Here is a 22,268-nt window from a genome sequence, read left to right on the forward strand (position 1 = left end):
TGGCCCTGCTAACAATAATAGTCAGAGGCCACATGTTCAAATATAAGGGGTTTTTGGGGGGGAGGGTGACACTTCTTTTAGACTCATCTTGTATCAAGGGCAAGAGTCCCCAAACTGTGATCTGTGAGCTTCATTCAGGTGGTCTGGCCTTGCCTGTGCATTTGGGGCAGAAGATGGGACTTTGCGCAGCCAATGCATTAAATCTTCGTTTTTATTTTTAATTGCCTGTTTATTGCTTCCTTTATTTCTTGCATTACAATCTGAATCCTGTGGTAAGATACCAGCCCGAGAAGCACCTTCTAAATGCCAACAGAGAGATCCGATGGATTGTGACATTGTCCCTTGCAACAGGCTGCATCCAAGGGCAGGAAGACTCACCTGTCGGGGAAATTGCTGTTATTTGAAAACCAGACACGAATCGCTGTCACTGGAGCTGACAGAGCAAAGGCAGAACCGGCGGAGAGTTATGGAGAAGCCACCGGTGACTCCGCGGTTAAAGGTGTGCAAAGAATTGTGGCTGAAGATTTACAAGGACAAGGAAATGACTGCCCCTTCTGAATCCGTCCTTGACACCCAGAGGGCTCTGATCGAAGGCGTGCAAAAGGGCTCAGGCGTATACTAGCCATAAGATACATTTTTGTGTGATTCACTCTCACTCTCTTGCCATCATATTCGAGAGAAATCCCTCGTCTCCCATGATTTACGATCACCTTCAGAAAGAAAGAAAAAAGGAACAGCTTTTTAAAAGTGCAAGGAATCCAGTAATGAAGTTCTGTATTAAATTTAAGAAGTAATGTCATCTTTCCAACATAAAGTGTAATATTAATACACACACACACGAAGTTAAGGACTGGGCTTGTTCAGTGCTATTGTATGGGTAAGAGTGCCTCCTAGCAAGCGATCCTAAGCTGCAAGCAATGGACTGTAGCTCAGTGGCAGAGCATAAGCTTCGCATCCCAAAGGTCCCTGGTTCATTCTCCAGCAGCATCTCTAGGTAGGGCTGGGCATGTCGCCTGCCCGATAGCTCGGAGAGCTGCTGCCAGTCAGAGTTGACAATACTAAGCTAGATGAACCTGTGGTCCAACTTGGGATAAGACAGCTTCCTCTGCTCCTGTGTGATAACAGAAGTGCCACAGCTCCATGACAGAGCATCTTTGCACACAGAAGGCCCCAGGTTCAACCCCCAATGGCATCTGCAGGCAGGGCTCAAACACTGCCAGCCAGTGAGGAAATTATTAAGCTAGATGGACTCAGTGTAGCGAGTGGCTTGGAAGCAGAGCAGCTGAGTTGCATGAAAAAGAGTCCAAGTTCAATCTCAAGCAGCCACAGGTAGGGCTGGGAATGCCCCCCTTGAAAGCATGCAGAGCTGCTGCCAGTCAGTGTAGACCACCCCGTGCAAGATGCATCAATGGTATGACTTGGGACAAGGCCACTTCCTATTTGTTTATTTTATTTTTATTTATTTAAAATATTTGTATCCTGCCCTTCTGCCCTACAATAGGACGCTCCGGGGGGCATAAATTCGCACACGTACATGATACACAAAACGTTACAGTAAATTAAAATACATAAAGTACAATTAAAATACATAAAATACAATATGCATATATATATATACACATAAACATACACGTATATATATATATGCATAGATACATGGGGGAGTGATCCTACGACAGGGGAAGGGTCATAGTTCAGTGGTAAAGAATCTGCTTGATATGCAGAACATCTCAGGTTCAGTCCTCAGCACCTGTAGGTAAAGCTGAGTGAGATGACCGTTTGAAACTCTGGGAAGCAGGTGCCAGTCAGTGGACAGTTCTGAGCTGGATGGGCCTGACTCAGTATAGTGAAAGGCCGCAGCTCAGTGGTCTTGTTGTTGTTATGTGCCTTCAAGTTGATTGCAACTTATGGCAACCCTATGAATCAGTGACCTCCAAGAGCATCTGTCATAAACCACCCTGTTCAGATCTTGTAAGTTCAGGTCTGTGGCTTCCTTTATGGAATCAATCCATCTCTTGTTTGGCCTTCCTCTCTTTCTGCTCCCTTCTGTTTTTCCCAGCATTATGGTCTTTTCTAGTGAATCTGGTCTTCTCATGATGTGTCCAAAGTATAATAACCTCAGTTTCATCATTTTAGCTTCTAGTGATAGTTCTGGTTTAATTTGTTCTAACGCCCAATTATTTGTCTTTTTCGCAGTCCATGGTATGCGCTCTCCTCCAGCACCACATTTCAAATGAGTTGATTTTTCTCTTGGCTGCTTTTTTCACTGTCCAACTGTCACATCCATACATAGATATCGGGAATGCCATGGTCTGAATGATCCTGACTTTAGTGTTCAGTGATACACAGTGAAATGCACAGGATGATAGGGAATCTTTAAGAGTTTTGTAGAAAAAGAGTGAATTTTGGCAGATGCAGCTACAGGGGTGATTAAAAAAACTGCCACGCCCAAAATTCCCTCAGCTACAAAAACTCTTAAAGGTAAATGGAGACTCCAGCATGACTTGGCCAAATTATAACTAACAAATACAAAAGTTTGATTGGATTCATTTGGGTCTGAATAGAGACAATGGGTTTCCTGTCCCTCATCAATGTTCATTCATTTAGCAATTTTCTATTATGAATTAAATTTCTCTCTTGCCCGTCCTCCCAAAGGAAGCTCAGGGTGGCAAATAGATGATAAAGCAGTAAATGCTAAGATGATTATATTATCACCAACAACTGCAGCTCTTGTAAAAGGTCCCTGTAAGCTTACTTGCTTACTTTTAAGCACTAACTTCATTGATTGCTTTTTGCATTTCAATGTCACTTATTTTATTTCTTTATATTTAAATCTCATTTATAGACCACTTACTATCTACAGATGTCAAAGCAGTTTATATAGTAGATGAAGATATAAACACACAATATGTACAATAGGTTATAGTCAATGTCTGTCCTACTCAGCGTAGACCCATCAAAATCAATAAACATGAGTAAGGCACATTAATTTCCATAGGTCTACTCTGAGCAGAACTTAGTTTGATCCAACCCAATTAAAAATGCCAACAATATCCATTTGTGTAACAACATCCATATCTATGAATGCAATATCAATATAAATAAAATTCAGAGAGCATCACAAGGCATGATGTAAAACCACAACCAACGTAAAACACACTACAGTATTCATTCATACATACTAGTCAATAAAAAACTTACGGAATCTCTGTGTGTCTCAGGTATACACTGATGTGCTTCATGCATCTGATTAGTAGACTACGTAGCCCATTTACACCCCAATAAACCTGTTAGTCTTTCACTAAGATGCAGCAAGATAGCCTGTGCTCTTTTCCTCAAGAGACTTACAGTCCCTCTGTTAAGTCTTAAAGGCCAAGGAGCCCTCCACATCTGGGGACCATCTCCTGAGTGCCGGTTCCTTTTCTCTAAGTTGCTCCTTAATCCCTGCTCAGGGCCATCTTTTGAAAGGGCCAGGTGTTCCTTATCCTCTGACACTGCCTAGACATCCCTGCATGGGAAACAGGTTTAAAGTACTGGTAATCCTTTCCACTTTGAGATGAAGTAGCCTTGCCCTGCCCTAGATTTCACCCTGTTTGTTTACAGGAGATTAGCTTCAAGGGGGTGGGGAGGTAGGGCTTGTCTGGGGATAAAAACCAAGCCTCTCTCCATCCTTTTGAGTAATCAGCTAAATATTCTAGGTAGAAGCAGCACCAGTAGCAGTGGCTTGGTAAGTAGGGGGCTGCTGTGTGTATGAGTTACAGAAGGTGAATAATTTGTGAGTTTCCTAAGCTCCAGTGATTTCTTGTTCTTACAGCATTGCTAGTTGACTACAGAGATGGTGTTTTTTTTTTTACTTCTGGGCCTGTTTTGGGGCTGATAGCCAGACCTTTAGTAAAGCTGGAGTACAAGCTGCCAGTGCTCTTTCCACTAGTGTGAGGGCTCTAGCTGGTGGCCTTCATGAAGATATTTGTTGTTGTTATGTGCCTTCAAGTCAATCATGACTTATGGCAACCCTATGAATCACTGACATCCAACAGCATCTATTGTGAACTAACCTGTTCAGATCTTGTGCGTTCAGGTCTGTGGCTTCCTTTATGGAATCAATCCATCTCTTGTTTGGCTGTCCTCTTTTTCTACTCCCTTCTGTTTTTCCCAGCATTATTGTCTTTTCTAGTGAATCATGTCTTCTCATGATGTGTCCAAAGTATGATAACCTCAGTTTCATCATTTCAGCTTCTGGTGACAGTTCTGGTTTGATTTGTTCTAACACCCAATTATTTGTCTTTTTCTCTGTTTCAAGAAGTTAAAATATTCAACAAAGTCCTACTAAGAGGAGACCCATTGAAATTAATGAACCTAAATAGCCATGTCTGTTAACTTCAATGGGTCTACTCTGAGTAGGGTAAGCACTGAGTATCACCCACAATTTAAAACAAAGCAAAAGAATGGGGGGGGGATGCTCCTGAACATCTTCATCTTGTGTGTCACAGGCAAGGGTTAAGAGGTGTGTCTTCAGCAGGCGACAGAAACTGCATAATAAAAGTAGTTGTTGTTACATTTATCTCCCACTTTTCCTCCAAAGAGCTCAAGGTGGAGTACAAACACAGTTCTCCCACTCCTGATTTTATCCTCACAACAACCCTGTGAGGTAGTTCAGGCTGAGAGGCAGTGACTGGCCCAAGGTCACCCAGTGAGCTTCATGGCTGAGCCGGGGATTTGAACCCTGGTCTCCCAGGTTCCAGCCAAACACTAACCACTACACCACACTGGCTCAGGGTGGCAATCACTGCCTCTTTCCATAGCTTAACACTGTGCTGTGTGTAGAAGTGTTTTCTCTTGCCTGTCTTGAATCTTCCAACACTCAGCTTCACTGGATGTCCCCAAGCTCTAGTGTAATATGAGGGGGAGGAAAAAAATATCCCTACCCACTTTCTCTGCGCCGTTCATAACTTTTAAATTAAATTTTAAAATGCACTATATATTGGATGTCTTTGAGTCATACACATCCTGAATTATTTCACCATTTCGTATCTTCTTTCCTTTATGATGATGCTTTTTGCAATTACCTGTCTCCAGTGACCTGGCATTAACCTTATGCGGTGGCTGTGTGTGAATTCTACCAAAATGAAGTGCAATCTATATAGATTGTGCCATTTGCATAACTGCTGCTTCTTTTATTCATGGCTTACTTGCTGGTACTTACAGCGGAGGGGAACACTGCGACTTTGGCCCTAAAGCACTCAGAACCTGCTGGGATTTAGGAACATCAGAAGAGCCTGCTGGATGAGGTCAGTGGCCCGTCTAGTCCAGCATCCTGTTCTCATACCTGCCAACCAGATGTGCCAATGGGAAGCCTGCAAGCAAGACCTGAGTGCAAAAGCACTCTCTCCCTCCCCCTCCTGTGGCTTCCAGCTACTGGTGGTCGGAAGCATGCTGCTTCCATCCAGGCAGAGCCCTCACATTTCCGAGGTTATCTCTTTCAGCCATTAGGACTAGAAACTTGACTTTAGTTTATTTATTAAATTTATATCCCACCTTTCCTTCCAGATGGAGCCCAGGGCAGCAAAAACTGTAGTTCTTAGCACAACAGCTGTGATTCTGAGGTCTGTAGCCAATACCACATTCTGTATCCTTCGTGGAATTTCAAGCCTGATACCTTTTATTTAAAGGGGGGGGAATTGTTGCATATCAAAATGCATGCAGAAGAGGGCTATTGCTGAAGTTGGGCAAATGAAGAATGTTAACACACGTCCTTCTCTGAGACAGTGTCTGGCTAAAGTTTGAGGAGTACATAGTTCACGGCCCTCCTGTGACGGGGAAGGAAGGAGTCTACAAGTCAGGACTTGTGTGTTGGCTTTAAGTAATCTGGAAGTGGTAGCTCAGCTTCCCAGGGTGTAAACAGAGGTCTCATTCTTGCAAGAAGCAGACAAGCGGATAAGGCTGAGTTTGCACACTGCACCGTCCTCAGGCTGCAGGTAAGGGCAATGGTAAAGAAAGTTTTTAGACTCTGGACTAGATCTTATATTCCTGCCCACCCTAGATAGTAATGTGCAGGACTGAATCCAGTTTTTTGTGAATCCTTGGGCAACAGAGAAATCGCGGGCAGGGGGTGTTTACATTACCTCTTTCTGGGGAGGAGGAGAAATTTGATTCCATTCACATTTAAGACACAAACTTACCTAATTCTCACTTTTCAACACAATAGGCGAACCGAAACCCAGCCATCCTGTGAAATATGCACGCCTCTGAATTTCTGCAAAGTTCTCTAGCCAAGGAATATGTACCAAAGAAATTGCATATACTAGGGTAAACTGTGCATATAAAGTTAGATATTAAAGAAGAATAACGTTTAAAATGTATTGGAGGAAATTGCTTTGCAAAAATATGTATATTAGGAAAAATGGCATACCAAGACGTGTATATTGGGCAAAACTTGCACTAAAATGGTGATGAATTTTCATGAGGAGTCTCACCCCAAGTCTGCCTTGAAAGTGCCTCTAGCTGAAGCAGCCTTTGCCAACCCGGTGCCCTCCAGACTCTTTGCCCGGCCGTGCTAGCTGATGGGCATTGTAGACCAGAGGACACCTGGTTAATGCCGGCTGAACTAAAGGCTTGCATAAATGAATGCTCCTTTATATGGAAGAGATTTGCTACAGATATCTAGCATGTTGAAGATAAGCCCTGGCTGCTGTTTGTTTTAATTTCTGACTTGCCCCCTTTACCCTAAGGTCCCCAGGGCACAGCTTTCATTGTGCAATTTACACATAAGTAGACCTACATGGTAGTCTTTTTACAAAGTGTCATCTGTACAATCCCAAATTTCAGCCAGTTACCACTTACTGTTTTCCTTCTGGAAATGCAAGAAACCACTTGGGGCATAAAACGTCCCAGGAATGCATTTGGGGGTGTATCTACTACCCCAGCCAACGTTAGCAGATTGGGGTAGTAAAAACACCCCATAGTTTTTCATAGAAAAATGATCGGGGAGAGGTCAACAAAGAGCTCTGGAGTCAAATGCACAGAAATATTTCTTTCTCCTCTGAATAAGCGTTTCTGGCTCAGGGTGTTTGGATATTGTCAAGCACACTTCATCAGACACCCCAGCCACAAATGTTATCTGCAGTCAAGATATCAGCCTGCCACACTTTAGAAATCTCATTGGAGTAGAAAATAACCCCCCCCCTCAACATTGGGTGAAGGTTAAAACAAATCTAGGCTTTGGTTTCTCAGTCCTGTAGTGGATATGTCTTGTGTGGTCAAGTGTGGGAATGGCTGCCTGAATAGTTTGTGGCACAGGGCTGGACTAGATGCCCTTGCGATGCCTCATGTAGCTATGCAATGACTCTTCCTTCACCTCCACCTGGAACTGGGGAATGCTGCTTTGTATGATGTCACCACCAGCTCAGCAGTCTTCTCCTTTGGCCTAATTTCCCAACGGCTTCTGACTCTTCCAGAGCTCAGGCAGCCTGACACAACAGGCTGGCAAGGCCTTCTGGCCCTGTTGGCAACCCCACCCTTTCCTGTTCAAAGGGCAGCTGAGGCCTTGGCTCTTTATAACTGGAGGGAGGACTTGGCACAAATCAGATATAACTGGGAACGGCAGAACAGCTGGTGAAAGTAAGTAAAACGACACGAGTGCTGCTCCCTTCTGGGATTGTGGGTGCTAGGCCAGATGGCCAGGCAGGAGTTATTTTTAAGAGAATGGGCTGTAGCTCAGTGGCAGAGCACCTGCTTTGCATGCAGAAGGTTCCAGGTTCAGTCCCCAGCATCTCCAGGTAGGGCTAGGAATGTGCTCCTGCCAGTCAGTGTAGATGATATTGAGCTTGATGGCCCAATGGTTTGACTCAGTATAAGGCAGCTTTCTATGTTCCTATTTGGGGTGGGATAGCATGTGCCCCCTCATTTTTATTGGCTGTTCTAAAGGAGACTACCTTATCATGAAACGTTCACTTGTTTTTTGGTGTTGGCTGGAGAGAATTTCTCTCTTCTGGCATGCACAGATAAATTTGGGGGTGCACAACAGTGTGGTGTAGTGGTTAGAGTGTTGAAGTATGACCTGGGAGACCAGGGTTTGAATCCACACCCATCCGTGAAGCTCACCGGGTGGCCTTGGGCCAGTCACTGCCTCTCAGCCTCAGAGGAAGGCAATGGTGAACCCCCTCTGAATACCGCCTACCATGAAAACCCTATTCAGAGGGTCACCATAAGTCTGGATCGACTTGAAGGCAGTCCATATCTTTTTTTGCACAACAGGCAGTCTTTCTACCTGAAAAGGCTGCGTGTTGCATTTTTGAACACTAATGCTGCCCCACTGAAGGACTGGACTGACCTTGATTTATTTTTTTTAATATGAATGCATTTCTCTTGCTGTTCCGACATCTCTCTCTTTCCTTTTACCATCTTTGTTTTTAATGTTTTTAATTGTTGTAAACTGCCCAGAGAGCTTTGGCTGTGGGGCGGTATACAGATGTAATAAATAATAATAATAATAATCTTGTACACTTATTGAAACAATATATTATTGGGTTAGTAAGCCAGTACCTGTGTCTGAGAGCAGTTGTTCGTGGAAATGACTTCCTGTATTAATATGAATTTGTTATGCTTATCCTCAAACTTTTTGACTGCTTTTCCAATTTATCTCAATTGGCTATGTGCCCCCCCCCTCGGGTGGCCCTAATAATGTGTCAGTACAGGGCTGGGGAACCTTTTTTGGCCTGCTGGGCCAGATCGTTACCTTACCACCACCATGGGCCAGCTTTGACAGATGGGCAGGGACACCCGCCTGCCAATCACTTGATGTTGTAAATTACATAAAGATCATCAAGAGTTTAACAACAACCCTGGAAGGTAGACCAGCAACTGTTAAAACTTAGCACGGGGAAGGCTGTTAGCAGCAGCTATTCTGTAGCATCCTGGCAAGTGCCAGATTTCCTGGTTCTTGGCTCATGTTTTCAGCTTGCTTCTTCTTCTTCTTTGATTTATATCCCGCCCTTCCTCCCAGCAGGCAAACAAAAGCACTAAAAACATTAAAAACATCATAACAACAAAAGTTAAAACACATTAAAACAAAACATCTTCAGAAACATTACTCAAGAAAAGCTATAAAACATCTTCTAAGATTAAAAACATTTTAGAAAAAGAAAGTTTAAGAACATATTAAAAAGCAATTCCAACACAGATGCAGACTTCTTATCTCTACAGCGGCTCTGTAGGCTTGGCCGCGTGCCATCTAGGAGCTATCCTCCCAAAGGGGACGTCGCAGATAGATGGTAGGTAATTCCTTTTTCCATGCAGAAGGTCCCAGGTGCAATCCACAGCCGCTCCAGGGAGGGCTGCCTGAAATCCTGGAGAGATGCTGCCAGTCAGTGTGGACAATACTGAGCTAGCTGGACCAATGGTCTGACTCCTGTTTAAGGCAGCTTCCTATGGACATCTGCTAAGCAAGCCTTTTCTCTCTCCCTAAAGCTTGAGCCAGCAACTCCGCACTTTCTCAAGGATGGACTACGCAAAGAAGTCTCTGTGCCTGCTGTCTCCACGGTCCCTCTCCAAGTAAGTACCTGTAGGGTGGTCCTCCTGATTGAAGGTAGCTGGCTAGGACTCTGCCCTGAGCAGCAATTGGAGGAGATGGCCCAAGGACTTGTGTGATCAGCACAGCATCGGTGGGGATTGCCTGAGATTTTTATGTGTGTGAGATTTTGGAACACTGCAAAAGGGAACGCGGAATATACCATGGAGATGTTGGACTTGCAGCATTCATGATGCTTCTCGTCCGACGTGGAGGTCTCTGCACATTTTACCAGGCACAGAGTGCATGTTGCCTCCTTGAGTGATTACTCGAATTTTCAGCAGATGGGCCAGATGCAACGTCTGTGAACTTCAACATCGACCGAAGCTGTCCAAGATTTTCACACATGAGCTGCCAATATTTCTCTGTTGGGCAGATAATGCTCTTGGAGTTGAAAACTGCCACAGCAGTTACCATGTAGAGGAGTGGTTTTTCTCGCCCCTTGTCACTTGATTGCTTTGCTTTTGCTTTTTAAAAAACTGTCCCAGGATTCTAGGGACAGGGTGGGGAGAGTTTGGTTCCCACTGAAATGCAAAGCTACCTAATCCAAACCAAAGACTCAGACCCAACCGCAGCTCTGCTTTTGAAATGTTGCTTTGCAATGCTGTTCTCTTCCAAACTGTCTGCAAAATGTGTATGTTAAGAAGGAAACGGGCTTCAAAAACAGTTCAGCAGAAATGTGTGTTGTGCAGCAATATAAATGTTTACAAATATTTCAATAACATGATTGCTTTCGATGCATTGTATCCCTTTCCAACCATAATATAAATATATCAATATTAGATTTAGAGTAGAATTATTCTGGGCTATCTTCCAAGGGCAAAAGTGGGCAGAGTAACAAATGTGGAGGACAAGGCTTTAGTGGCTACTAGCCACAATGGCTATGTTCCGCCTCCACTATCTGAGGCTTCTGAACACCATTTCTGGAAACTGCAGGAGGGGAGTGCGCTGTTGCTTGTGGGCTTCCCTTAATGAGTATCTGGTTGGCCACTGTGAGAACTAGATGGACCGTTGGCCTCATCCAAACAAAACTCTGTATATTGAAAGAACAGTGGTTGCAGACCAGGGTTCAAATCCCACTGAACTGGAAAGCTCACTGGCTGACCTTGGGCCAGTCACACTCTCTCAGCCTAACCTACCTCATGGGGTTGTTGTAAGGGTAAGATGAGGAGTGAGAACCATGTATGCCACCATGAGCTCCTTGGAGGAAAATGGGGTATAAATGTGATTATTCATAAATGGTACACTAAAATCCTGGTGAATTTTTATGAGGACTTCTTTTTCATTATAATAGGTTGCACCCAGCTAACTTTTACTCAGAGTAGACTTATTGAAATTTATTTTATTTATTATTTCATTAAACTTATAGACCGCCCCATAGCCGAAGCTCTCTGGGCGGTTCACAAGACAAGAAACATCAGAAGTACAATAAACCTATAACAGTATAAACACATTAAAAATTTAAAATGTTAAAAAAATTAAAACAATATCCACACATACAAGCAAGTTAAGAGCATGTTAAAGCATGTTAAAAGCATGTTAAAAAGCCCGGGCGAAGAGAAAAGTTTTAACCTGGCGCCGAAAAGACAGCAACGTTGGTGCCAGGCGTATCTCCTCTGGGAGATCATTCCACAGTTCGGGGGCCACCACAGAAAAAGCCTTTTTCCGCGTCGCCACCCTCCGAGCGGGAACTCGGAGGAGGGTCTTTGATGATGAACGTAGTGTACGGGCAGGTTCGTAATGGGGGAGGCGTTCCAACAGGTATTGTGGTCCTGTGCCGTGTAAGGCTTTATAGGTCAAAACCAGCACTTTGAACCGGGCCCGGAAACAGATAGGCAGCCAGTGCAAGCGAGCCAGAATTGGTGTTATGTGGTCAAACCGTCTGGTCCCCGTGAGCAGTCTGGCCACTGCATTCTGCACCAGCTGCACTTTCCGAACCGTCTTCATAGGCAGCCCCACGTAGAGCGCATTGCAGTAATCTAATTTGAGGTTACCAGCGCATGAACTACTGAAGCAAGTCATATCCATTAATTTTAATAGGTCTACTCTGTGTGTGACTAAGGTGGATACAGCTCAGTCATCTCAAACCCATGCACATGGTGGCAAATGGCACTTAAGCCTGGAAAATGAGCAACTGCAATTGACACATTCTGTCCATCCTTACAGGTGCGTCTCCGCTAGTGCTTCCATGACTCAGCAGCTCTTGACCAGCCCTGCTCCTCGTGCCCGGCCTTACCGAGTGAGCAACTGCGATCGCACCGTGCGCAAGGGGATCATGGCCGATAGCCTGAGGGATCTGCAGGAGAAGGTGAGTGATTCTGAAGCCCTCTTCCCGAAGCTAGGTGGTGGTGATGGAGGCAAAATGTGGCAGCAGGTGGCTTTTCAACCCCAGTGTTTTCTCTACCTAGGTATGCAGTGCTCTGCTCTTAGCAGGCGACATCTCTGTGGTCCTGGATGAAGATGGCACCATCGTAGAGACAGAGGATTTCTTTCAGATGCTGGAGGAGGGCACAGTCTTGCTGGTGTTGACCAAGGGACAAACATGGAGGCCAGCCAAGGTGAGCTGGTGGGCCTGAGCCCTCTGCTTTTAAGGCCTGAATAGGGAATTCTTTCCCTGTTCTCCTAGGTCATAAACAGTAGAGTGGTGACAAATCCAGAAGTGCAGTGTTCCTTCATACTAGTCATGCTGCACCCCTGTCATGCCATGCCCCCTTTTCCACTTTCTCTCATCCCCTTATGAGCCCACACTCTGCTACAACAGACATCCCTAGTAGCCAATCAGCATGAAAGGGGAGGCTGTGTTAGCTACTGAGAAGAGTCTTCTCAGTGGCTGACTCGCCTCCTTTCACTCTGATTGGCTCCAATCTGCACAAAATGGCAAGAACTCTTCTCAGTGGCTCACATGTTCCCTTTTCATGCTGATTGGCTCCTACATAGGTACCTGGTTGGGACCCCGCTCCCAAAAAGGTATCAGGTCTACAACCCTGGATGACTATACCACTGGTCATAAATTGAAGGGTGGCATTTTTTAAAAGCAAACACTGAAGAGATTTTATCAAAACCAGGCATGCTCTTTAATATATGAAATAGCAGAGAAGAAAATAAGCATGCATGAGGTGTTGCAATGCTGAAAATGGATACTAGTTAATGCCAAGTTTGATTTTCTAGCTTTTCATTTGTACAAAATGTGTACTCTTTGCTCTGTAATCGTGAGGGCTAGATACCTGACTTCTGTGAAATGAAAGCTGTGACTTTGGAAAAGAGTGAAATCTAAACAGTGGGTGCTTTCAGACTGAAGGTGTGGACTATAAAATGGCTCAGCTTGCAACATCTGGCTGGGGTTGTCATAGGCGTTGATGGTTCTGAGGGTTATTGTATTCATTTCTGCTTTTTTTCCCCTTGGCAGACGGCAGGCTACCAGCTTTCGCTGTCCCACAAACCCAGGCGGAGGATTGATGTGGCCTGTGTAACCTTTGATCTCTACAAGACCAACCCCCAGGACTTCATTGGCTGTCTGAATGTCAAGGCCACCCTCTATGGCACTTACAGCATGTCTTATGATGTACGATGCTATGGAGCCAAGAGGATAATGAAGTGAGTTATCTTTCTGTCTTTCAGCCCTGCTGGATTACGTGTGCCAGGGATGGAAAGTAATTCAATTCAGTTTGCATTTAAAGGCAAATCTACCCAATCCACACTTTCTGAAACAATGTGTGAACTAGGGATGGGATCAGTTGGCCGGTGCCTGTTTGAAAGCATTCCATCGACCTACCAGGCTGGCATCGATTAGAGTTTGTTCTGTAGCTGTTAGCCAATGCTTGTGCAAAAAATATTGACATTATCAATTTTAAAAGGAAATATCGATAAATTATTCTCATAATCAGTGCTTTAAAGACAGACTTTTCAAAAAGTCGGTGTTCAAAATTTTATTTTATTTATTAGATTTCTATCCCGCCCTTCCTCACAGCAGGAGCCCAGAAAAATAGCCACAGAAATTCGCTACATTAAAATCTGATCCTCGGCAATTCAGAATAAGTGAATTAATGGAAAATTCAGTACCAAATATGAATGGGGTGGGATTCCAGCACATCCCTGGTGTGAACTGAAGCACAGCCTTCCTTTGAAATTTGGACTCCAAATTTTGGGATGCAATTCTCCAGTCAAGTAATGTGTACAAAAATGTGCATATTTGGGGCAAAGCGTGCATACAGATGAGCTGTTATGGAAAATGGCATGCAGACACACATTCTGTTGGGGAAAGTTGCTTTGTAAAAATGTGTATATTAAGCCAAACCGCATACTAAAATGTGCATAGTAAGGGAAATTTCACTGATGAATTTTCATGAGGACTTTTTTTAAAAACTGTCAACTGACATGGAAAACTGAATTTAAGATTGGAAAACAGAGAAATTAAAATGGGACAGATTTGCTGAACTCTGACGTCTGGCCATTGACCCTGATGGTATTAACCCTATTGGAGAAACTTTGTTTTTAGTTATCCATTTTTACTTTGCACTTCCCTGCCTCCTGTTTAAAAACAGGGCTCAAGATGGTTTCTGAAATGTGGGCATCAGAATGTTGCAAATGTAAAGAGAACATCTTCCTCAAACACTTGAGCTATTAGTGCTTGAATTGTATGGAGAAATGTTTAGGGGGGAGGCTTATTGAAATCCACCGACACCCCCCCCCCAGTTTTAGCCAAACCATGGTCTTCCTGTAGCGTTCTTGAAAAACAGTCGCTAAGGGGCCCCCTTCTGGCATTTTTGTTGCACAAGCATTGGAAGATAATTGAATCCAGTGTGGTTGCACCCCTGTCCCCTTTATAAAAACTGAGCTTGAACTTGAAGCGTAGAATTGTGTCCTGAACATGCATATACAAACTCTCCATTCCAGTGTATCTCACCTGTTCTGAATTCCATCTGAATGTAAGCTTAAATGTAAAAGCCCCCCCCACTTTATATAACCAAGTCCCTAACAATCTCCCCCCTGCGGTTTTGGTCTTTCCAGGGAGGCTTTACGCTGGACCCTCTTCACCATGCAAGCGACGGGTCATGTGCTGCTTGGCACTTCCTGTTATGTGCAGCAGTTGCTGGATGCCACAGAGGAGCAGAAACAGGAAGATGCGTCGCCTGCATGCCTCCTCCAGCCTCCTCTCATCAGAAGGATGCTCCAGTGACGGTGGGCATCTGTCCCGCTGCTGTTTTTATAGACTCTTTAAGCTGACAACTTTTTGCATTCCCCCACACGCACATGTAACCACATGGACTCGGGTGATGTGGGACCGTGAACACTCATATCCCTGCCTGAGTGCCTGGCAGAAAGTGTTGGGACATCCAGGCAGTCTCACTGCTGCTGTATTATCTCGTTGACTCACGGATGTATATAATGCTGTAATGTACTATTATTATTTGCCAAGAGGCCCTGCTTCAACTCCTGCACGTATGCTGGCTGCTGGGTAGGGCCCAGGTTCTCCTTCACTTACACATATTTATATAGAGATGGGATGTTAAAACTGCATGCTGCCAAGTCTTGTTTGCATAGGGTTGTGTTGCATTGTCAATAAGTGCATTAAAAAGAATTTTCTTAAACCCGTGACTCTTTTTCTTCTGGCGTTCGTACTGCAGCGGCAGCCAAGGTGGTGCCCTTCAGATGTTGTGGGCCACACTTCCCATCGCCCCTGACTCTGTTGGCCATGCTTGCTAGGGATGGTGGGAGTTGTAGTCTACAGCATCTGGAGGGGGCCACCTTGGCTACCCCTGTTTTACAGAGTCGCATGTTGCTGCCAACTGGCATGATCACCAAGGAGTAGGTAGGGGTGAACCGGCTTTTGTGATCTGTGCCACTTTGTAATTGACCTAATAAGTGTGTGTGTGTGTGGGGTGAATCTATCAATTTTGGGGTGTCTCTTTTTCCCCTCCCCCCAAAAATTATCCTTGGGAGGGAATAGTGATTGCTTTGCAGCTCCAACTGTTTCTCTCCAATGCTACTAGGTGGGTGGGATATGTCTGTGTCTTAACTAGTAGCCACCAGGTCCTCAAAAGCCATTGATGAAACATGTTCTAGACTTAGTTAAGCCAGCTTCAGCTAAAGAACAATGGAATGCAGGACAAGGCCACATCTTCTGTGGGTAGCCCTTGCCCTGTGGTTTGCCAGAGGCTAACTGTTGCTACATCTGTAAGTCAGCTATTCTTCCAGCTGTGTCAGAGAAGCACCATGTTCTTCCCCCCAAGGAAATGCATTCAGTGCATCCAAAGGATATATAAACTTATTTATGGCAGGGGAAGCACACTGTGTCCAACATGGATTATTTTTGCCTAATGGGTTAATGTTGGCCAGTCTTGCTTCATTTAGAGGTGGTTAAGGGTGATGTAGTTAAGGGTGATGTAGTGGTTAAGGTGTTGGACTACGACCTGGGAGACCAGGGTTTGAATCCCCACACAGCCATGAAGCTCACTGGGTGACCTTGGGCCAGTCACTGCCTCTCAACCTCAGAGGAAGGCAACGGTAAACCACCTCTGAATACCGCTTACCATGAAAACACTATTCATAGGGTCGCCATAAGTCAGGATCAACTTGAAGGCAGTCCATTTCCAAGGATGATATCGCTCTTGGTGGGCAATTTCTGCTTGCAAAATGCAAAACATGCAAGCTCACCAAAAGGGTTTATACAAACTGGGCAATTGTGGCAGCCATAAGAGTTGAGTCAATAGATATTTTAGCTGGCATCTAGGTGATAAACCTATGATTTTAAATTTGCTTCAGTTTGGTTCCTTTTGCAAAAAGGCTGCTTGAGACCTGATGGAAAGAACAGCTGAAAGAGTCAAGTTCGTCATCTCAGCTGAGATAAAGGTGCCAGTCATATGCCCAGGACACGACCTTAGGCAATCCAATTAGGTCGATCCAAAAGTAACTGTAATCATTTGGTCCTCGGGAGAGGAGCCCATTCTTTAATGCTTTCTCTTATCAAGCTAACTGAACAGTGAATACCACCATCTGTCTCCACAAAAGAAAAGCCCATCACCCTGACCACAAGACTCATCATCAGTATGGAAATTGAGGAACAACACGTCCCTGCTCCAATCTATTTTGTTTTAAGGCTTTTGTTCAGGAAGGTATAAAAACTGGATGCCTAGAACCATTTTCTGTTCTGGCCGCTGTTTGCTCAGTTCCACTATGAAATTGCTTGCTAAATCTGTTCAGCAGCCAGAACGCAGGGGTCCACTCCCCTGCTTTTCCTTCACTATCTCTGGCCCCCTGCCTGCTGAAACAAAGGCCAGGTGATTGATGTTGGGTAATGGCCGAGATTAGCTGTGGTGCAGTACTGGCAGCGGAATGGAGAGGGGATGATTTACCTGTAAAGGAGCAGCCTGTTCCCCTGCTTTAAATCACTGAGACTTCAGGCTTGGTAGAAAATAAATAAAGGTACTTTATTTATAGAAATACACAGTTGACAGGAAAGGCAATTTGGTTCTAACTAAGTTGGAGGTTGAAATAGCCAGGGTTGGTCATTGCCCCCATGCTACAGGAGAGAGAGACTCAAAGGCAAGATGTCTCCGCTCCTTTTGGTGGTCAGAGAAAAAGGAGGAAGGTGAGGTTGGAAGGAGTGCTCAGCTTCCCTGAGGGTATCAGTTTACCAGTAGTGTAGTGGCAAATTCAGAAGTGTGGGGTCCCTTTGCGACAGTCATAGCCACACCCTCCCCCCTTTTCCTTTTGCTGCTGGGTTGAGAATGAGACCCTCGTTAATCCGTTCTCCCAGAACAACACACATCCCTAGGGGCCAATTAGCATGAGAATGTTAGCTACTGAAAAGAGTCTTCTCAGTGGCTGACTCACTTCCTTTCACTCTGATTGGCTCCAAGCAGCAGGAAAGGACAAGGAAGCATGTTAGAAGACACTTATCACTGGCGAACACACTCCCCTCTCGTGCTGATTGGCTCGCAGGATGCTGAAGACATAGGGGCCCTGCTGAGACCCTGCTCCCCAAAAAGTAAAGGGTCTAAGACCCCCCCAAGATCCTGGATGACTACACCCCTGCAGTTTACAAGGATGGAAGATTGGCAGATAAGCACAGGCCAGATGGACAGACTATCTGGCATGCAGACTTCAACCCCCCAAATCTGAGTTGCAATCTTCCACACCTCCAGCAACTGACAGGCAAAATTTAAAAGGGATGGCCATAATAGCTGATGGGTGTTTATAGGGACCTGCTTTGAAGGTGGGCTCCCAGTGTCAATCACCTGACTGGGGAGCGTGAGGCATACCTTCAAAGAAGCTTGCTCTGTTAGTGCAAAGAGGTCTGCATTGAAACCCCTGGCTTAAAGATTTTTAGCAAGCGGTTTCAAGACAAATCACTTCGTGCCAATGGTGCAAGCCTCTCTGAAGGTATGGATCCCACCACCGTCAGCGATGAACCCTGCACTGCATGCTAACTGCTGATGAGGGATGATTGGAGGGGGAATGGAGAAAGCAGCCTTATATACCAAGTAGGGATGTGCGAGAATTTTGATTCAGTTTGCATTTCAAGCAGAATTTATCAAATTTGCAATTTCCGAAACAATATGAGAATCAAAACACAACCATCCTTCGAAATTTGCATTTATTAGAATTTTGGAATGCAGTTCGCCAACTAAACAACATTTACAAAAATGCATATATTAGGGGAAAGTGTGCATAAAAATGAATACACAAGTGACAATAACAGGCAAAAAGGCATGATGTGATGAGAAAAGGCTTGCAAAAACATGTATCTTTGTCAAAACTGCTTACAAAAATGTGTTTATTTGGAGAAATTTGCACTAAAATGGTGGAGAATTTTCATGAGGATTTTTTTTTTAAATAATATTTGCAGATTGCTGTCGGAATGTAGAGAACTGAATTTAACGTTGGAAAAATGAGAAAGAGAGAGTACCAAGACAGACAGATCTTCCCGTCTCTGGAGGGGAGTGCTTCAAGGGGCTGGCAAGCTGGCTGGCATCCTTACCAAAAGCACTTCTGTTATCAGGGAAGCTATGCTGCACCATTTTGTTGCAGGTTCTACTAATAGTTCTTCCTAAGTGTTCTCAGTTGCACAAACAGCCACTAAGAATCAAGAGGTAGTTTGGAGGGAGCAGAGAGAGAGAGAGCTGGCTAAATTGAGCCTCCTTCCCTAGTAGCTTCAGAAAGCAGAATTCACTCAGGCTGTTTAACACAGCCCTGGATTTCTCTTCCCCGTGAAGCCCTTCACTCAGACAGACACAACCCTCTCCTCTAGAACCGCTACAGCAAAAAGCTTCCAAGCATTATCCTGTTTACCAAGCCAGGGAGAGGAAATTTCCACCTACAAATCCACCCTTGCATATCTTCCCCCCTGCTCCCTTAATTCAATTTACATGCAAGGCAAGCCCCACCCATCGCTGACTACTAGGCAATCAAAATTCTCACAGGTGGCTGGGGAATTAAGCCAGGGTTGGTGAAAGGTAAAATCTAGGTTTTCTTAATCTAGGTGCCATGATGATGGTAGTTTATGGCCTAATCCTAGCCTTGTTTGCTCGGAAGGAAGACGTAATCCTAACCCCACTTACCTGGGAGGAAGAAGCCCCACTGAATTCAATAGGACTTACTTGTGAGTAAGCACGTTTAGGATTTCATTTTTACATCAGGGGTGTTTAATTTGCTGGCTGAACTGCTTTTAACTTCCTAGTCTGCGGCTGTTCTTAACTATTTTTTCCATGCTGTTTTTATATTACTTTTACGATTATTAATTTTTTAATACAGTTTAATGCCAAAACAGGTACTAAGTACTTCATCCAGCACATTTATTGCTAGGGAATTTGCTCCCACAGGAGGCAGTGATGGACGCCAGCTGGGCTGGCTTTCAAAGAAGATGAGACAAAATCATCAAAGATAAGGCTGTCAACGGTTACTAGTCATGATGGCTCTGGGCTCTCCAACGCTGGAGGCATTCAAGAGGCAGCTGGACAGCGACCTGCCGGGGGATGCTTTAAGTTGGATTCCTGCACTGAGCAGGAGGTTGGACTAGATGGCCTTGTTGTCTCCTTCCAACTCTATTATTCTATGATTCTAAGCTCTGCCTCTACTGTTGGAGGCAATATGTCTTTGGACACCAGTAATGTAGCGGCAAATTCCATCCAAGCAAGCAAGAGGCCTGATCACAGTTCAAGGAGACATTCCAGCCACGAAAAAAAAATTAGGAGTGCAAAGCAGGGCCCACAAGGGGTGTGCCTTGGGGAGAATTCTGGGGGCCTGATAAAGAAGCCTGGAAGGTTGCATTTGAGCCCCGAGCCTGAGATCTGTCTCTTGGAACACATGTTGAAGCACGGGTACGCAAGCTTTCACCTTTTACAAAAATCTTTTCCAGACAGGAGGGCGAGCTGGCGAGCTGCCTGTCTTTGCCGGGCATATCCTTCAAGGACTCTCTTCTGCTGATCTCCAGCAGACCTGCTTGCTCTGGGGGAACAGAGTCAGGGCTTCTCTGCCTAACCGAAGGATGCATCCTCCACACATTCCAGGAAGTGTTATTAACATTCATTAGTGCCAAGGGTGGACTTTGCCTAGCAGGACAAGACAAGTCACCAGCGAGGCAGATTAAGATCTCCCTCAGCCCTGCCTTCAGCCTTCTGCTGTACGTTACCCGCAAGGGCTTTAACAGTTACCTCACTCATTTCCAGCATCTTGAATGCCTTGGAGAGCTCTAGAGGTACATAGCCGCTAAGCAACAGCAGGGCCTTTCCCGATTCCTCTCGTTTGGTGGGGATTGATTTTTTTTTAACCTCTCGGGATGTAATTTGTTCTTTTCTGGTTCACGCAACACAAGGGCAGTATATCTAAATAGACAAACTTTAGCCAACCTGGGCCTGCCAGATGTTTTGCATGACAACTGTCGGCTACTGCTGGCACAGCTAACGGTCTGAGAATTGTTTTTGTTTTCTTACATTTATATCCCACTTTTCTTTCATTAAGGAACCCAAGGCGGCATGCATGTAGTTCCCAGGTGGTCTCCAGGCACTGACCCCAACCTGCTTAGCTTCAGCAATGTGGTGGCCTCATGCGCCTTCAGAAAAAACCCTGTGGCCAACTATGATGGGAGGCGGAGTCCAGCAACATCTGGAGGGCCACAGGTGAACCTCATTCCCACTATACTTTGGCTATGGGGCGGTATATAAATACAATAAATAAATAAATAAATTTAGGGATGGGTGAGAATTTCGATTCAGTTTGCATTTCAAGCAGAATTTATCAAATTTGCAATTTCTGAAACAATATTAGAACTGAAACAAGGCCAGCCTTCGAAATCTGCATTTATTAGAATTTTGGGATGCAGTTTGCCAACTAAACAACATTTACAAAAATGCACATATTAGGGGAAAGTGTGCATAAAAATGAATACATGAGTGAAAATAACACGCAAAAAGGCATGAAATGATGAGAAATGGCTTGCGAAAATTTGTACCTTTGTTAAAACTGCTTACAAAAATGTGTTTATTTGGAGAAATTCGCACTGAAATGGTGGAGAATTTTCATGAGGATTTTTTTTAAAATCGCAGATCGCTGTAGAAATGTAGAGAACTGAATTTAACATTGGAAAAATGAGAAACTGAGAGAACCGAAACAGACAGATCTTTCCATTCCTAACGCCATTGCATGTCATCTATGAAACACCAAAATGAAACCGCAGATGGCTTCAAATACAAACACCCAACATTCAGGGATGATCTGACAAACCACCAGGCTTTCAGGAAATCTCTGGGCAAATCAACATTGTCAGAGGAGGATTTCAGGGACCAGATTGGTTTCAGGGTAGTCCAAATGGAATCCTGTTATGCCGGTGAATCTGCCTCATTTGCATGCTTTGTTCTTATTGTCAGACTCAAGGGGTGTTTGGCTTGCTGGATTCAGGCCTTCATTTGGACTGCAAATTTCTTGTAACCTCTCTACCCTGCCCCCGCCCCCGGGGAGACTTTAGGAACAGCTGTGAGCAGCCAACAGGTTAAAGGAGACCTCATTCATTCCACTGCGGCTGAGTGCTGATTGCACAGGTGTCTCCCCATTGGAGCAATTAATTGAGTGAAACGTGAAGCTAATTTTAGCATGTTGATACAAAACAAAGGCTCTCAGACAAGGGGTGGGCGGAGAGAGAGATGATATGACATGACATGCTGGCAGCATTTTAGCTGAGCGATGGTGGCTCTGGGCTCATGGACGGAGGAGGAGGGGCGTCTGGTGCCCACCGGGACTAGTGGGGTGGAAAGCAGGGAGCCCAACAGTAGGTGGAGCTGGAGCCAATGAAAGGCGGAGCCAACTAATGCAGATGGGCGAGTGGGGAGTCTGCAGGGAGAGAAGAGGGGTGAGAGCAGGCTTGGAACAGTTACTTTTTGAACTACAACTGCCATCAGCCCCAGCCAGCATCACCACTGGATTGGGCTGATGGGAGTTGTAGTTCAAAAAAGTAACTTTTCCAAGCTCTGGGTGAGAGGGCAGGGAAATCACACGGGGAGAGGAAATGAATGGAGCAATGGGAGACAGATAGGGAAGCCTTCTATAAACGATCACTTTAGAACCTCTCTTTCATAGGATCTTGAATTGGCTTTTTAAAAAATCGTTATTGACTTTGGCTGCAGTCTAACACGTGCTCACTCAGAAGTAAGCTCCACTGGGTCCAATGGGACTTACTTCCATGAAAGTGTGTATTAGATTGCAGCCTTTG

General features: G+C 44.8%; 1 protein-coding gene and 1 long non-coding RNA gene across 3 annotated transcripts; one reads left to right on the plus strand and one right to left on the minus strand.

Annotated features, from left to right (window-relative positions):
- Nucleotides 1-208: 208 nt before the first annotated feature.
- LOC133373388 (uncharacterized) lies at nucleotides 209-3,670 on the minus strand. Its single transcript, XR_009759671.1, has 2 exons — nucleotides 3,202-3,670; nucleotides 209-710 (listed from the first exon to the last, which is right to left on the minus strand). It is a non-coding gene; the product is annotated as an uncharacterized LOC133373388 (long non-coding RNA).
- On the plus strand, nucleotides 3,575-15,153 carry CIDEC (cell death inducing DFFA like effector c). 2 transcript variants are annotated; one of them, XM_061603036.1, is made up of 6 exons: nucleotides 3,576-3,727; nucleotides 9,466-9,549; nucleotides 11,732-11,873; nucleotides 11,974-12,123; nucleotides 12,972-13,159; nucleotides 14,573-15,153. In XM_061603036.1, exons 2-6 carry the CDS (start codon nucleotides 9,497-9,499, stop codon nucleotides 14,739-14,741), a joined length of 702 nt encoding a protein of 233 aa, XP_061459020.1. In that variant the 5' UTR covers nucleotides 3,576-3,727; nucleotides 9,466-9,496; the 3' UTR covers nucleotides 14,742-15,153. The 2 variants fall into 2 exon arrangements, with proteins under 2 accessions (XP_061459021.1, XP_061459020.1); XM_061603037.1 differs by lacking the exon at nucleotides 9,466-9,549 and having other exon boundaries at nucleotides 3,575-3,727.
- Nucleotides 15,154-22,268: the final 7,115 nt, after the last annotated feature.

This window comes from Rhineura floridana, chromosome 19 (assembly GCF_030035675.1).
Source record: "Rhineura floridana isolate rRhiFlo1 chromosome 19, rRhiFlo1.hap2, whole genome shotgun sequence".
NCBI lineage: Eukaryota > Metazoa > Chordata > Lepidosauria > Squamata > Rhineuridae > Rhineura > Rhineura floridana.

What these genes read in the sequence shown, in the direction of transcription:
- CIDEC (XM_061603036.1), top strand. Translation starts at nt 9,497, where the DNA reads ATGGACTACGCAAAGAAGTCTCTGTGCCTGCTGTCTCCACGGTCCCTC. An exon ending in TGAGGGATCTGCAGGAGAAG is followed by an intron (nt 11,874 to 11,973) that starts GTGAGTGATTCT and finishes TTCTCTACCTAG; the next exon opens with GTATGCAGTGCTCTGCTCTT. An exon ending in GGAGCCAAGAGGATAATGAA is followed by an intron (nt 13,160 to 14,572) that starts GTGAGTTATCTT and finishes TGGTCTTTCCAG; the next exon opens with GGAGGCTTTACGCTGGACCC.